This window comes from Panulirus ornatus, chromosome 7 (genome assembly GCF_036320965.1).
Source record: "Panulirus ornatus isolate Po-2019 chromosome 7, ASM3632096v1, whole genome shotgun sequence".
NCBI lineage: Eukaryota > Metazoa > Arthropoda > Malacostraca > Decapoda > Palinuridae > Panulirus > Panulirus ornatus.
The window spans coordinates 36,680,888-36,698,840 of NC_092230.1; the positions used below are offsets into that span (position 1 = coordinate 36,680,888).

Below are 17,953 nucleotides of genomic sequence, written 5' to 3' on the forward strand. Positions count from 1 at the left end.
AATCTTATATATGATTTTTTTTTTATTATTTTGCTTTGTCACTGTCTCCCGTGTTTTGCGAGGTAGCGCAAGGAAACAGACGAAAGATATGGCCCAACCCACCCCCATACACATGTATTACACACACGTCCACACACGCAAATATTCATACCTATACATCTCAATTTAACATTATCTCACAAACAGACATATACATTATACACCATGTAATAAATTTCATATACTGTGTTGCCTATATTTATTCCCATGCTCCTCACCACTTCATGGAATAACCATCCCGTCATTGTGTGCGAGTGTCATGTAGGAAAAACACAAAGGCCCTTCATTCAATCAGTCTTCGCTGTCATGAAATATGCGGAAACACGACTTTCACATCCAGTTCCCAGAACTTATCTCGTGGGTTCCCTTTTTTTTTTTTAATAAAATAAACTAACCATAAACCCCCCCCCCAGAAAAAAAAACAATAAATAAATAAATATTTATAATGTAAGTTAAAAATATGTTAACCCCCCCACCCCCCTTTCATTTTTACATCCCCTGCCCCCCCCTTCTTTTTTTTTTTTTTCTTCTTTACCCAGACGCTTCACATGCCCTGATTCAATCCATTGGCAAACAGTCGACCCCATTATACCACATCGATCCAATTCACTCTATTCTTGCCTCCTTTCACCCTCTTGCATGTTCAGGCCCCAATCACTCAAAATCTTTTTCACTCCATCTTTCCACATAATTTTTCACCCCATCACACTTTTCCCTCCACCTCCTACACATATATCACATTTCACTCTTTCTCACTCATACTCTCCATTATCCCACCCCAAACCCCCCACCAAAAAATCAAACACCACTACAAAACAAACACACCCCCCACTCTCACATACCCCTAATAAAAACCACCCTCACAAAACCCACAACCCAACTAGAGATGATAAATAAAACTTCACTAGAATAGATACCGAAGCTCAACCATCGCATCACGACAAAAGATAATTATACCATAAGATTATAGAAATAACTGCAAAACACAACAACATAACCCCATTGCCACTCCTCGCAACCATAAACCATTGTTGCACCACCACTAACCCGCGCACTCTCTCCACTCCATTTTGCTTTCGAGATAATGTTCTGACTTCCAAACATTCTTCAAGGCTCCCAGGATTTTCGCCTCCTCCCCCACCCTATTATTCACTTCCGCTTCCATGGTTCCATCTGCTGCCAGATCCACTCCCAGATATCTAAAACACTTTACTTCCAGTTTTTCTCCATTCAAACTTACTGCCCAAGTTGACTTGACCCTCATCCCTACTGTACCTAATAACCTGCTCTTATTCACATTTACTCTTAACTTTCTTCTTTCACACACTTTACCAAACTCATTACCAGCATCTTCATAAAACCCATCAATCCCACTCATAAAACCATTCCCCCCATCCATAACCCCTAAACACCCTCCATCAACAATAAAACCCCCAAATCAATCCCCAATACCCTAAACAAAACTAAACCTCTCACCAACCACCAAAACAACATAAAACACACCCAACATTCCACCCCCCCAACCCCAACAAATAAAACACCACAAAACCCCCACCAACAACCCCCTCCCCCATCACCCACACCCAAATCCCCCCCCCATCACAACCAAAAAATCCAATAAATAACCAACCACCCCACCCCACCACATCAAACCCCTTCCACACCCCCCAACACCACATAAACACATATCTATCCACCCAACAACACCCCAAATCCAAATACCAATTCACAAATCCCCTCAATCCCTCCACTTCCCACCCATCCACATCATCCAAACTACAAACCACCACCCCTACCCCAACTACAACCCAAAAAACAACAAACCCCATCACACCACCCCCATCATCCAAATCTTCAACACAACCTCCCCCTAAAACCACCCAAACACATTACCCAACAACCATAACCAAACCCACACCCAAAATCCACCCCACTACCACAAACCCCCCCAAAAACTTCACACTAACTCCCCCACCACCCCAACCTACAACCACACTCACAACCCTACTCACATACCCTACTAACTTTTTTCACCTCCATTAAGCCCCCTTCATGAATTTCCCAATTTCACCTCGCTCCCTTATTGCATTTATTTTACCTCCTACCAGAACCACTCTCCCTCTTAATTCTCCCATCAAAATTTACCCCATTAACACCTCCCCCTCCCTACACCCCCCAACTCCCCTCCCAACTCGAGAGGATCCCCACCTACTTTTTCACCTCTTGCACTCTTTCTTCTCTTGGACCTCCATGCCTCTCCTTCCCTTTCCTACCTCACCTCTCCCACCATTTGCATTATTTCCTGAAAACTCTCGTCCATAATGCCTCTCTCTTCTCCTTCACTAATAATCTTACTTCTTCATCCCACCACCCCCACTCCCTTTCTAATCAAGAGACCACCTCCCACGCTTCTCATGCCACAGCATCTTTTGCGCAAGCCATCACTGCTTCCCTAAATACATCCCATTCCTTCCCCACTCCCTACCTCCTTTGTTCTCACCCTTTTTCCATTCTGTACTCAGTCTTCTGTTTACTTCTCACACAAGTCTCCTTCCCAAGCTCACTTACTCTCACCACCCTCTTCACCTCCAAACATTCTCTCTTCTTTTCTGAAAAACCCATTACAAATCTTCACCTTTTCCTCCACAAGATAATGATCAGACATCCCCTTCGCCTATAGCACATTAACATCCAAAATCTCTCTTTTGTGCGCCTGTCAATTAACACGTAATCCAATAACGCTCTTGGCCATCTCTCCAACTTATACGTATACTTATGTATATTCTCGCTTTTTAAACCAGGTATTCCAATCAACCTAGTCCTTTTTCAGCCACATACACCTCTCATCACTCCCACGCTACTCTTCCATAGTTCCATTTCAAACACTGATTACCCCATGTTACCAATTATTCCCTCAACTGCCACATTACTCACCTTTGCATTCAAATCACCCATCACTATAACCCGGTCTTGTGCATCTAAAACCACTAACAGACTCATTCAGCTGCTCCCACTTTCCTACATTCTATGACATACTCCCACAACTCCTGTTTCAGGAGTAGTGCTACTCCTTCCCTTGCTCTTGTCCTCTCATAACCCCTGACTTTACTCCCAAGACATTCCCAAACCTCTCTTTCCACTTTACCTTGAGCTTCGTTTCACTCAGAGCCAAAACATCCAGGTTCCTTTTCTCAAAAAAATACTGCCAGTCTCTCCTTTTTTCACATCTGGTTACATCCACACACATATATATGTATATATATATATATATATTTATATATATATATATTTATATATATATATATATATATATATATATATATATATTTATATATCATCCCTGGGATAGGCGGAGAAAGAATACTTCCCACGTAATTCCCTGCGTGTCGAAGAAGTCGAATAAAAAGGGGAGTGATCGGGTGGACTGGAATCCTCCCCTCTCGTTTTTTTCAATTTTCCAAAAGAAGGAACAGAGAAGGGGGCCAGGTGAGGATGTTCCCTCAAAGGCCATTCCAATAACAAAACTCACCCACTATCCTAATTTCCCTTCTACCTATCCATCATAATACAAACAAAAACACACAACAACACAACACACTCACACACACACACACACACACAATCACACAACAAAACCACCAAAAAAAAAAATACAACACTAACTACCAAACATCTCAACTCACTTACTTAACCTCCCTCTTCCATTTCCCAAAATCTTTTCCACACCCCACCATTCCCAACAATAACCAAAAAAATTCCAACCCACCCCCACTATATTTTATTAAACCTCCCCTCACCAACCCAAAAATAATCAAAACTCCCCCCTCCTTTCCACTATTTCCTACAACATATAACCCCCCCCACACCATTTTCAAAAAACACTCACTATCAACAATCAATAAAAACTATATAAAAATAAAAAATATACACAATAAACAAAAAAATAAATATATAAATATATATCAAAACTTTTTTTATTTTTCCTTTACCTTCAGTATGTTTAAATGATTTCCATTAAACTCTTGCCATTCACTATATATTAAACTTTTTTTAGATCTTTTAGATGATAGCATCATTGCATTATATCTTCTTGGTGAACACCATGAAATCAGTGACAGACTGTATCAAACTCTATTTGGACGTATGTATATTCACATGTGTATGGGGGGGGTTGGGCCATTTCTTTCGTCTGTTTCCTTGCGCTACCTCGCAAAACGCGGGAGACAGCGACAAAGCAAAAAAAAAAAAAAAAAAAAAAAAAAAATATATAATAATATATATAATATATATATATATAATATATATATATATATATATATATATATATATATATTATCCCTGGGGATAGGGGTGAAAGGAAACAGACACAAGGAAACAGATGAAAGAAATGGCCCAACCCACCCCCATACACATGTATATACATACACGTCCACACACGCAAATATACATACCTACACAGCTTTCCATGGTTTACCCCAGACGCTTCACATGCCCTGATTCAATCCACTGACAGCATGTCAAACCCGGTATACCACATCGATCCAATTCACTCAATTCCTTGCCCTGCTTTCACCCTCCTGCATGTTCAGGCCCCAATCACACAAAATCTTTTTCACTCCATCTTTCCACCTCCAATTTGGTCTCCCACTTCTCCTCATTCCCTCCACCTCCGACACATATATCCTCTTGGTCAATCTTTTCTCACTCATTCTCTCCATGTGCCCAAACCATTTCAAAACACCCTCTTCTGCTCTCTCAACCACGCTCTTTTTATTTCCACACATCTCTCCTACCCTTACATTACTTACTCAATCAATCCACCTCACACCACACATTGTCCTCAAACATCTCATTTCCAGCACATCCACCCTCCTGCGCACAACTCTATCCATAGCCCTCGCCTCGCAACCATACAACATTGTTGGAACCACTATTCCTTCAAACATACCCATTTTTGCTTTCCGAGATAATGTTCTTGACTTCCACACATTCTTCAAGGCTCCCAAGATTTTCGCCCCCTCCCCCACCCTATGATTCACTTCCGCTTCCATGGTTCCATCTGCTGCCAGATCCACTCCCAGATATCTAAAACACTTTACTTCCTCCAGTTTTTCTCCATTCAAACTCACCTCCCAATTGACTTGACCCTCAACCCTACTGTACCTAATAACCTTGCTCTTATTCACATTTACTCTTAACTTTCTTCTTTCACACACTTTACCAAACTCAGTCACCAGCTTCTGCAGTTTCTCACATGAATCAGCCACCAGCGCTGTATCATCAGCGAACAATAACTGACTCACTTCCCAAGCTCTCTCATCCCCAACAGACTTCATACTTGCCCCTCTTTCCAAAACTCTTGCATTCACCTCCCTAACAACACCATCCATAAGCAAATTAAACAACCATAGAGACATCACACACCCCTGCCGCAAACCTACATTCACTGAGAACCAATCAATTTCCTCTCTTCCTACACGTACACATGCCTTACATCCTCGATAAAAACTTTTCACTGCTTCTAACAACTTGCCTCCCACACCATATATTCTTAATACCTTCCACAGAGCATCTCTATCAACTCTATCATATGCCTTCTCCAGATCCATAAATGCTACATACAAATCCATTTGCTTTTCTAAGTATTTCTCACATACATTCTTCAAAGCAAACACCTGATCCACACATCCTCTACCACTTCTGAAACCACACTGCTCTTCCCCAATCTGATGCTCTGTACATGCCTTCACCCTCTCAATCAATACCCTCCCATATAATGTACCAGGAATACTCAACAAACTTATACCTCTGTAATTTGTAAGATTATTAGTGAAAGAGAAGAGAGAGGCATTTGGATGATTTTTGCAGGGAAAAAATGCAATTGAGTGGGAGATGTATATAAGAAAGAGACAGGAGGTCAAGAGAAAGGTGCAAGAGGTGGAAAAGAGGGCAAATGAGAGTTGGGGTGAGAGAGTATCATTAAATTTTAGGGAGAATAAAAAGATGTTCTGCAAGGAGGTAAATAAAGTGCGTAAGACAAGGGAGCAAATGGGAACTTCAGTGAAGGGCACAAATGGGGAGGTGATAACAAGTAGTGGGTATGTGAGAAGGAGATGGAGTGAGTATTTTGAAGGTTTGTTGAATGTGTTTGATGATAGAGTGGCAGATATAGGGTGTTTTGGTCGAGGTGGTTTGCAAAGTGAGAGGGTTAGGGAAAATGATTTGGTAAACAGAGAAGAGGTAGTAAATGCTTTGCAGAAGATGAAAGCCGGCAAGGCATATATACATATATACACATTTACATAATTCATACTGTCTACCCTTATTCATTCCCATCTCCACCCCACCACACATGAAATGACACCCCCCCCCCATGTACGCGAGGTAGCACTAGGAAAAAACAACAACAACAAAGGCCACATTCTTTCACACTCAGTCTCTATCTGTCATGTATAATGCACAGAAACCACAGCTCCCTTTCCACATCCAGGCCCCACAAAACCTTCCATGGTGTACCTCAGACGCTTCACATGCCCTGGGTCAATCCATTGATAGCATGTCGACCCCGTTATACCACATCATTCCAATTCACTCTATTCTTTGCACGCCTTTCACCCTCCTGCATGTTTCCCGCATCAGTGAGATAGTGCCGGGAAACAGACGAAGAATGGCTCATCCACTTGTATACATATACATATACTTAAATGCCCATACACACACATATACATACACAGACATGTACACATACTCATCTGCATATTTCATTCCTGTCACTACCCCGCCACACAGGAAATAGCTTCCCATCCCTTCAGCGAGGTATATACATTTTCTTTTTTTTGGGGGGGCGCTATGCTGCTGCTTTGGGGCCCAGGCCCAGGTTCTTCATACTTTCTACTGAATACTGCTTTAGATGTAAAGTGAAAACTCTCTTTCTTACTTTGTCATCATTATATGATATACTATGTACATTAAGCTCTGTGTATGATATTATTGTTGCCCTAATTTAGGATGTTTTTAAGTATGTTCTTCAAAAAGTTAAAAGATGAGAAAAAAAGCTCTTAGGAACATTGTCTACCCCAGTCAAAAGGGTACCTGATAAGGTTTTTTGCCTTGGGGTGCATGCTGCCTCTTGATGCCCCTGGTTCAAAGTGAATTTTGGGCCACTTCTCAGTTGAGGTTTTGAATTAAGATATTATTTGAATATAATGGTTTGGTTTTCCTATCATTAATCCATCCAGTAATATTATTTCATCATCTCTGAACAGGATGAGCTGGCCCGTGTGTTTGTAACCCTTTTTGATGCCAAACACTTATTGTCTCCCCTTCTGTGGAACATGTTTTATAAAGAGGTGGAAGTGTCAGACTGCATGCAAACACTCTTCAGAGGCAACTCATTGGGAAGCAAAATTATGTCTTTCTGTTTCAAGGTTAGTCATCATTAGATTTTCATAGTATGACTTGTTTTATAAAGCTACCACTATATTTCATAGTTTTTAAGATGAAGCAAAACTGTTCTATTTCCGTTCCATATTGGAACATACATGACCTGTGTAATGTTGCTAATATTATTTGTAACTGGTGCATGGCTAACAGGAAGTGTTGTTGCTGACATTAAGATTATATGACAAAAGTAGCAAATACAAACTCCTTAGTGAAGATACAGTTAACAGTAAATCAGTATGTGGCATAGTCTCCTCATCATTTATAAGCTTAACTAAAAGAACAGTTCAGCAGAGTGTTTGTGCAATTTGTGTGAATGCAGCTATGTGATTTGGAAAATGTAATGTAGAAACTTTAGTGGAGTCTGGTCTTTTTTGATCCTGCTCCCTCACAACACAGAAAATAGCTTGACTGTATCATTCATGGATGATACTGATTAGATCTTGTCAGGACCTGTCTTCCATGGGTGGTAGAAGTTTCTTCAAGGAAAAATTTTTGATGTGAATGCACGACATTGCCTTCCTAAGGGATAAGGACCATCAATATTGTACAAAAAAGGAAAGTCACCTTAAAATTTGATGGGTTATAACTTTATTTATATATTTTTTTCAGAATTTCATTCCTCTTCAGGGTCAGTTTATCTCTTGAGCCATGAGAAATATATCAGATTTTTGGAGTTTAGAAACCTCTTAATGCCATGCCTTACTGTTGAGGTAAATACCTTTCACCCCTCGTTAACCTTTCACTAAACTGTAGCACTGACTTGACTCAGGTTTGCCTTCGGATCATTCAGCAACCAACAATAAGCAATAGGCATTTGCTGGCCTTTGGTACCAACCTGCCTTGTTATTTGATGACTGATGCAGTCGGAAGTATTCACACCAGCTGTTGTTTGCCAGCTTCTTCCTTCCTAACATGGATAAGGCAGTGCCCTTGTCTGAATTAGTTAGGCTATGGTGTATTATGCACTTGCCTTTTTTTTTTTTATTTAATTTCACCTAAAATCAGTACATTACCCCTCCCTCCAGTGTTTGTTTAGGTTGTATGTTCTTTCCCTCCCCATATTTTCATATTATCACTCTCTTTTCCTAATCCAGGGGTTTTGCAACCTAGGGTCGGTTGTCAGTCGGATCATTCCTCTGCTTTTAGGGTACTGCCTCCAAGCTCCCTTAGCTCAATTATGGGAAAGGGAATTTTGTTTTCATGAAGACTGTATTTTCTTACAGGGTTAGGAGTGTTGGCAGCAACTTGTGGATGAAGATCACCCCTCCAAGTCATGATGGGCAGGTTAGATCACTTAGCTAATGTAGTCTAGCAGTCCCAGACCTTGACCATTTTTGTGCCATGAAGCAAAAGGGATCCAGGGTCACCAAGGTTGGGAATACCATAACCCCTTGAGAGGCCAAACTTTTCATATAAAGAATACATGAACATTTATTTAGAAGAGCCTGTTTCTGGGGCATCTTTGGTTGAGAATTGACTAAATACCTTTTCAAGGCTGCTACATGTCATTGATCATGTTTCTCTAGATCTGATGATTATAGGTTTGGTGATAGGAACTAAGTTGAGAGGTGTAAGCTTCTCCTATAGTAGAGAGAAATTGCTCGTTTAGCCATATTGATATTGGATTTACCATACATTTATAGCTCGGTTCCAGCTAATACTTAATAAGATAGACCATTGTATATGTAACCAAGAGCTCCTAGTATAATGTGTCAGTATTTTAAGACAAGTTGCTCTTGATCTTGGAATGATTATGAATATTTTTTATTATTATTCTATTATTTATTTATTTATATTTATATTGATTTTGCTTTGTCGCTGTCTCCCGCGTTAGCGAGGTAGCGCAAGGAAACAGAAGAAAGAATGGCCCAACCCACCCACATACACATGTATATACATACACATCCACACATGCAAATATACATACCTATACATCTCAATGTACACACATATATATACACACACAGACAAAGACATATACATATATACATATGTACATAATTCATACTGTCTGCCTTTATTTATTCCCATCACCACCTCGCCACACATGGAAATAACAACCCCCTCCCCCCTTGTGTGTGAGGTAGTGCTACGAAAAGACAACAAAGGCCCCATTCATTCACACTCAGTCTCTAGCTGTCATGTAATAATGCACCGAAACCACAGCTCCCTTTCCACATCCAGGCCCCACAGAACTTTCCATGGTTTACCCCAAACGCATCACATGCCCTGGTTCAATCCATTGACAGCACATCGACCCCGGTATACCACATCGTTCCAATTCACTCTATTTCTTGCACGCCTTTCACCCTCCAGCATGTTCAGGCCCCAGTCACTCAAAATCTTTTTCACTCCATCTTTCCACCTCCAATTTGGTCTCCCACTTCTCCTTGTTCCCTCCACCTCCGACACATATATCCTCTAGGTCAATCTTTCCTCACTCATTCTCTCCATGTGACCAAACCATTTCAAAGCACCCTCTTCTGCTCTCTCAACTACACTCTTTTTATTTCCACACATCTCTCTTACCCTTACATTACTTACTCGATCAAACCACATCACACCACATATTGTCCTCACACATCTCATTTCCAGCACATCCACCCTCCTGCGCACAACTCTATCCATAGTCCACACCTCGCAACCATACAACATTGTTGGAACCACTATTCCTTCAAACATAGCCATTTTTGCTTTCCGAGATAATGTTCTTGACTTCCAAACATTCTTCAAGGCTCCCAGAATTTTCTCCCCCTCCCCCACCCTATGATTCACTTCCACTTCCATGGTTCCATCCACTGCCAGATCCACTCCCAGATATCTAAAACACTTTACTTCCTCCAGTTTTTCTCCATTCAAACTTACCTCCCAATTGACTTGACCCTCAACCCTACTGTGCCTAATAACCTTGCTCTTATTCACATTTACTCTTAACTTTCTTCTTTCACACACTTTACCAAACTCAGTCACCAGCTTCTGCAGTTTCTTACATGAATCAGCCACTAGCGCTCTATCATCAGCGAACAACAACTGACTCACTTCCCAAGCTCTCTCATCCACAACAGACTGCATATTTGCCCCTCTTTCCAAAACTCATGCATTCACCTCCCTAACAGCCCCATCCATAAACAAATTAAACAACCATGGAGACATCACACACCCCTGCCGCAAACCTACATTCACTGAGAACCAATCACTTTCCTCTCTTCCTACACGTACACATGCCTTACATCCTCGATAAAAACTTTTCACTGCTTCTAACAACTTGCCTCCCACACCATATATTCTTAATACCTTCCACAGAGCATCTCTATCAACTCTATCATATGCCTTCTCCAGGTATTATTATTATTATTATTATTTTTTTTTTTTTTTTTTTTTTTTTTTTGTCGCTGTCTCCCGTGTTTGCGAGGTAGCGCAAGGAAACAGACGAAAGAAATGGCCCAACCCACCCCCATACACATGTATATACATACGTCCACACACGCAAATATACATACCTACACAGCTTTCCATGGTTTACCCCAGACGCTTCACATGCCCTGATTCAATCCACTGACAGCACGTCAACCCCGGTATACCACATCGCTCCAATTCACTCTATTCCTTGCCCTCCTTTCACCCTCCTGCATGTTCAGGCCCCGATCACACAAAATCTTTTTCACTCCATCTTTCCACCTCCAATTTGGTCTCCCTCTTCTCCTTGTTCCCTCCACCTCCGACACATATATCCTCTTGGTCAATCTTTCCTCACTCATTCTCTCCATGTGCCCAAACCATTTCAAAACACCCTCTTCTGCTCTCTCAACCACGCTCTTTTTATTTCCACACATCTCTCTTACCCTTACGTTACTTACTCGATCAAACCACCTCACACCACACATTGTCCTCAAACATCTCATTTCCAGCACATCCACCCTCCTGCGCACCACTCTATCCATAGCCCACGCCTCGCAACCATACAACATTGTTGGAACCACTATTCCTTCAAACATACCCATTTTTGCTTTCCGAGATAATGTTCTCAACTTCCACACATTCTTCAAGGCTCCCAGAATTTTCGCCCCCTCCCCCATCCTATGATCCACTTCCACTTCCATGGTTCCATCCACTGCCAGATCCACTCCCAGATATCTAAAACACTTTACTTTCTCCAGTTTTTCTCCATTCAAACTCACCTCCCAGTTGACTTGACCCTCAACCCTACTGTACCTAATAACCTTGCTCTTATTCACATTTACTCTTAACTTTCTTCTTTCACACACTTTACCAAACTCAGTCACCAGCTTCTGCAGTTTCTCACATGAATCAGCCACTAGCGCTCTATCATCAGCGAACAACAACTGACTCACTTCCCAAGCTCTCTCATCCCCAACAGACTTCATACTTGCCCCTCTTTCCAAAACTCTTGCATTCACCTCCCTAACAACCCCATCCATAAACAAATTAAACAACCATGGAGACATCACACACCCCTGCCGCAAACCTACATTCACTGAGAACCAATCACTTTCCTCTCTTCCTACACGTACACATGCCTTACATCCTCGATAAAAACTTTTCACTGCTTCTAACAACTTGCCTCCCACACCATATATTCTTAATACCTTCCACAGAGCATCTCTATCAACTCTATCATATGCCTTCTCCAGATCCATAAATGCTACATACAAATCCATTTGCTTTTCTAAGTATTTCTCACATACATTCTTCAAAGCAAACACCTGATCCACACATCCTCTACCACTTCTGAAACCACACTGCTCTTCCCCAATCTGATGCTCTGTACATGCCTTCACCCTCTCAATCAATACCCTCCCATATAATTTACCAGGAATACTCAACAAACTTATACCTCTGTAATTTGAGCACTCACTCTTATCCTCTTTGCCTTTGTACAATGGAACTATGCACACATTCCGCCAATCCTCAGGCACCTCACCATGAGTCATACATACATTAAATAACCTTACCAACCAGTCAACTATACAGTCACCCCCTTTTTTAATAAATTCCACTGCAATACCATCCAAACCTGCTGCCTTGCCGGCTTTCATCTTCCGCAAAGCTTTTACTACCTCTTCTCTGTTTACCAAATCATTTTCCCTAACCCTCTCACTTTGCACACCACCTCGACCAAAACACCCTATATCTGCCACTCTATCATCAAACACATTCAACAAATCTTCAAAATACTCACTCCATCTCCTTCTCACATCACCACTACTTGTTATCACCTCCCCATTTGCACCTTTCACTGAAGTTCCCATTTGCTCCCTTGTCTTACGCACTTTATTTACCTCCTTCCAGAACATCTTTTTATTCTCCCTAAAATTTAATGATACTCTCTCACCCCAAATCTCATTTGCCCTTTTTTTCACCTCTTGCACCTTTCTCTTGACCTCCTGTCTCTTTCTTTTATACATCTCCCACTCAATTGCATTTTTTCCCTGCAAAAATCGTCCAAATGCCTCTCTCTTCTCTTTCACTAATACTCTTACTTCTTCATCCCACCACTCACTACCCTTTCTAATCAACCCATCTCCCACTCTTCTCATGCCACAAGCATCTTTTGCGCAATCCATTACTGATTCCCTAAATACATTCCATTCCTCCCCCACTCCCCTTACTTCCATTGTTCTCACTTTTTTCCATTCTGTACTCAGTCTCTCCTGGTACTTCCTCACACAGGTCTCCTTCCCAAGCTCACTTACTCTCACCACCCTCTTCACCCCAACATTCACTCTTCTTTTCTGAAAACCCATACAAATCTTCGCCTTAGCCTCCACAAGATAATGATCAGACATCCCTCCAGTTGCACCTCTCAGCACATTAACATCCAAAAGTCTCTCTTTCGCGCGCCTGTCAATTAACACGTAATCCAATAACGCTCTCTGGCCATCTCTCCTACTTACATAAGTATACTTATGTATATCTCGCTTTTTAAACCAGGCATTCCCAATCGTCAGTCCTTTTTCAGTACATAAATCTACAAGCTCTTCACCATTTCCATTTACAACACTGAACACCCCATGTATACCAATTATTCCCACAACTGCCACATTACTCACCTTTGCATTCAAATCACCCATCACTATAACCCGGTCTCGTGCATCAAAACCACTAACACACTCATTCAGCTGCTCCCAAAACACTTGCCTCTCATGATCTTTCTTCTCATGCCCAGGTGCATATGCACCAATAATCACCCATCTCTCTCCATCAACTTTCAGTTTTACCCATATTAATCGAGAATTTACTTTCTTACATTCTATCACATACTTCCACAACTCCTGTTTCAGGAGTATTGCTACTCCTTCCCTTGCTCTTGTCTTCTCACTAACCCCTGACTTTACTCCCAAGACCTTCCCAAACCACTCTTCCCCTTTACCCTTGAGCTTCATTTCACTCAGAGCCAAAACATCCAGGTTCATTTCCTCAAACATACTACCTATCTCTCCCTTTTTCACATCTTGGTTACATCCACACACATTTAGGCACCCCAATCTGAGCCTTCAAGGAGGACGAGCACCCCCCGCGTGACTCCTTCTTCTGTTTCCCATTTTAGAAAGTTAAAAAAGTACAAGGAGGGGAGGATTTCTGGCCCCCCGCTCCCGTCCCCTCTAGTCGCTTTCTACGACACGCGAGGAATGCGTGAGAAGTATTCTTTCACCCCTATCCCCAGGGATAATATATATATATATATATATATATATACACATACACACACATACACACACATACGCACATATACACACACACACACACATACATATATATACATATGAAAAATGTAAGAAACAATTTAGAAAACTGAAACTTCTAGCTTGATAAGATAATTTATAACACACACGGTAGATGTCCTCCAAGACATCGCCAAATCCAGCATGCTGAGAGAATCGGAGTGAGCCATCCATATCTAGAGGCATCGCTGAGGGTTAATGTACGAAGGCAATGTGGGTAATACATCTTCCAGACACTCCCAGATCCAGGTGGACAAAAGCGTATGGCCTAGATGGTATTATTATTATTATTATTATTATTATTATTATTATTATTATTATTATTATTATTATTATCATTATTCTATTATTATTATTATTGATTTTTCCATACCTGAAAACCGTTTCCCATGTTAGCGAGGTAGTGCCAGGAAACAGACAAAGACATAATCCACTCACATACATATATTTATATTTATTTATTATACTTTGTCGCTGTCTCCTGCATTAGCGAGGTAGCGTAAGGAAACAGACGAAAGAATGGCCCAATCCACCCACATACACATGTATATACATACATGTCCACACACGCACATATACATACCTATACATCTCAACGTATACATATATATATACACACACAGACATATACATATATACACATGTACATAATCCATACTGTCTGCCCTTATTCATTCCCATCGCCACCCCGCCACACATGAAATGACAACCCCTTCCCCCCGCATGTGTGTGAGGTAGCAATAGGAAAAGACAACAAAGGTCATATTTGTTCACACTCAATCTCTAGCTGTCATGTATAATGCACCGTAACCACAGCTCCCTTTCTACATCCAGGCCCCACAAAACATTCCATGGTTTACCCCAGACGCTTCACATGCCCTGGTCTAATCCATTGACAGCACGTCGATCCCGGTATACCACATCGTTCCAATTCACTATTCCTTGCACACCTTTCACCCTCCTGCATGTTCAGGCCCCGATCACTCAGAATCTTTTTCACTCCATCTTTCCACCTCCAATTTGGTCTCCCACTTCTCCTTGTTCCCTCCACCTCTGACACATATATCCTCTTGGCCAATCTTTCCTCACTCATTCTGTCCATGTGACCAAACCATTTCAAAATACCCTCTTCTGCTCTCTCAACCACACTCTTTTTATTGTCACACATCTCTCTTACCCTTTCATTACTTACTCGATCAAACCACCTCACTCCGCATATTGTCCTCAAACATCTCATTTCCAGCACATCTTCCCTCCTTCACACAACTCTATCTATAGCCCACACCTCACAGCCATATAACATTGTTGGAACCACTATTCCTTCAAACATACCCATTTTTGCTTTCTGAGATAATGTTCTCGACTTCCACACATTTTTAAACGCTCCCAGAACTTTTGCCGCCTCCCCCACTCTATGATTCACTTCCGCTTCCATGGGTCCATCTGCTGCCAAATCCACTCCCAGATATCTAAAACACTTCACTTCCTCCAGTTTTTCTCCATTCAAACTTACCTCCCAATTGGCTTGTCCCTCAACCCTACTGTACCTAATAACATTGCTCTTATTCACATTTACTCAGCTTTCTTCTTTCATACACTCTACCAAAGTCAGTCACCATCTTCTTTAGTTTCTCACCTGAATCAGCCACCAGCGCTGTATCATCAGCGAACAACAACTGACTCACTTCCCAAACTCTATCATCCACAACAGACTTCATACTTGCCCCTCTTTCCAACACTTGCATTTACCTCTCTAGCAACCCCATCCATAAACATATTAACCATGGAGACATCACGCTTCCCTGCCGCAAACCTACATTCAATGACAACCAATCACTTTCCTCTCTTCCTACACGTACACATGCCTTACATCCTCAATAAAAACTTTTCACTGTTTCTGACAACTTGCCTCCCACATCATATATTCTTAATACCTTCCACAAAGCATCTCTATCAATTCTATCATACGCCTTCTCCAGATCCATAAGTGCTACATACAAATTCATTTGCTTTTCTAAGTATTTCTCACATACATTCTTCAAAGCAAACACCTGATTCACACATCCTCTACCACTTCTGAAACCACACTGCTCTTCCCCAATCTGATGCTCTGTATATCCCTTCAGTCTCTCAATCAATACCCTCCCATACAATTTCCCAGGAATACTCAAAAAACATATACCTCTGTGATTTGAGCACTCACTTTTATCCCCTTTGCCTTTGTACAGTGGCACTATGCAAGCATTCTGCCAATCCTCAGGCACCTCACCATGAGTCATACATACATTAAATAACCTTACCAACCAGTCAACAACACAGTCACCCCTTTTTTTAATAAATTCCACTGCCATACAATCCAAACTTGCTGCCTTCCCGGCTTTCATCTTCTGCAAAGCTTTTTCTACCTTTTTTCTGTTTACCAAATCATTCACCCTTACTTTGCACACCACCTCGACTAAAACACCGTACATCTGTCACTCAATCATCAAACACATTCAACAAACCTTCAAAATACTCACTCCATCTCCCTCCCACATCACCACTACTTGTTATCACCTCCCCATTAGCCCCCTTCACTAAAGTTCCCATTTGCTCCCTTGTCTTACGCACTTTATTTGCCTCCTTCCAAAACATCTTTTTATTCTCCCTGAAATTTAATGATACTCTCTCACCCCAACTCTCATTTGCCCTCTATTTTGCCTCTTGCACCTTTCTCTTGACCTCCTGTCTCTTTCTTTTGTACATCTCCCAGTCATTTGCATTATTTCCCTGCAAAAATCGTCCAAATGCCTATCTCTTCTCTCTCACTAATAATCTTACTTCTTCACCCCACCACTCACTACCCTTTCTAATCTGCCCACCTCCCACGCTTCTCATGCCACAAGCATCTTTTGCGCAAGCCATCACTGCTTCCCTAAATACATCCCATTCCTTCCCCACTCCCCTTATGTTGTTTGTTCTCACCTTTTTCCATTCTGTACTCAGTCTCTCCTGGTACTTCCTCACACAGGTCTTCCTCTGAAGCTCAATTACTCTCACCACTCTCTTCACCCCAACATTCTCTCTTCTTTTCTGAAAACCTCTACAAATCTTCACCTTCGCCTCCACAAGATAATGATCAGACATCCCTCCAGTTGCACCTCTCAGCACATTAACATCCAATAGTCTCTCTTTCGCGCGCCTATCAATTGACACGTAATCCAATAACGCTCTCTGGCCATCTCTTCTACTTACATACGTATACTTATGTATATCTCTCTTTTTAAACCAGGTATTCCCAATCACCAGTCCTTTTTAAGCACATAAATCTACAAACTCTTCACCATTTCCATTTACAGCACTGAACACCCCATGCACACCAATTATTCTTTCAACTGCCACATTACTCACCTTTGCATTCAAATCACCCATCGCTATGTATACTTATATGTATACTTATATAGATATTTCTTTCTTTCATACTATTCGCCATTTCCTGCAATAGCGAGGTAGCGTTAAGAACAGAGGACTGGGCCTTTGAGGGAGTATCTTCATCTGGCCCCCTTCTATGTTCCTTCTTTTTTTGGGGGGGGGGGGGGGGGGGGGGGGGGGAGTGGGTCGGATTTCCAGCCCCTTGCTCCCTTCCCTTTTAGTCGCCTTCTTCGACTCGCAGGGAACACGTGGGAAGTATTCTTTCTACCCTATCACCAGGGATGTATAAATATATGTGTATATATATATATATATAT

General features: G+C 41.5%; 1 protein-coding gene across 1 annotated transcript in view; it reads left to right on the forward strand.

The window, feature by feature from the left end:
• Nf1 (neurofibromin 1) overlaps positions 1-17,953 on the forward strand; it is a 1,160,697-nt gene that overhangs the window by 645,114 nt on the left and 497,630 nt on the right. The window contains exon 25 of the mRNA XM_071663491.1: positions 7,305-7,466. Coding sequence (XP_071519592.1) covers positions 7,305-7,466 — 162 coding nt within the window. The remainder of the gene's footprint in view (positions 1-7,304; positions 7,467-17,953) is intronic.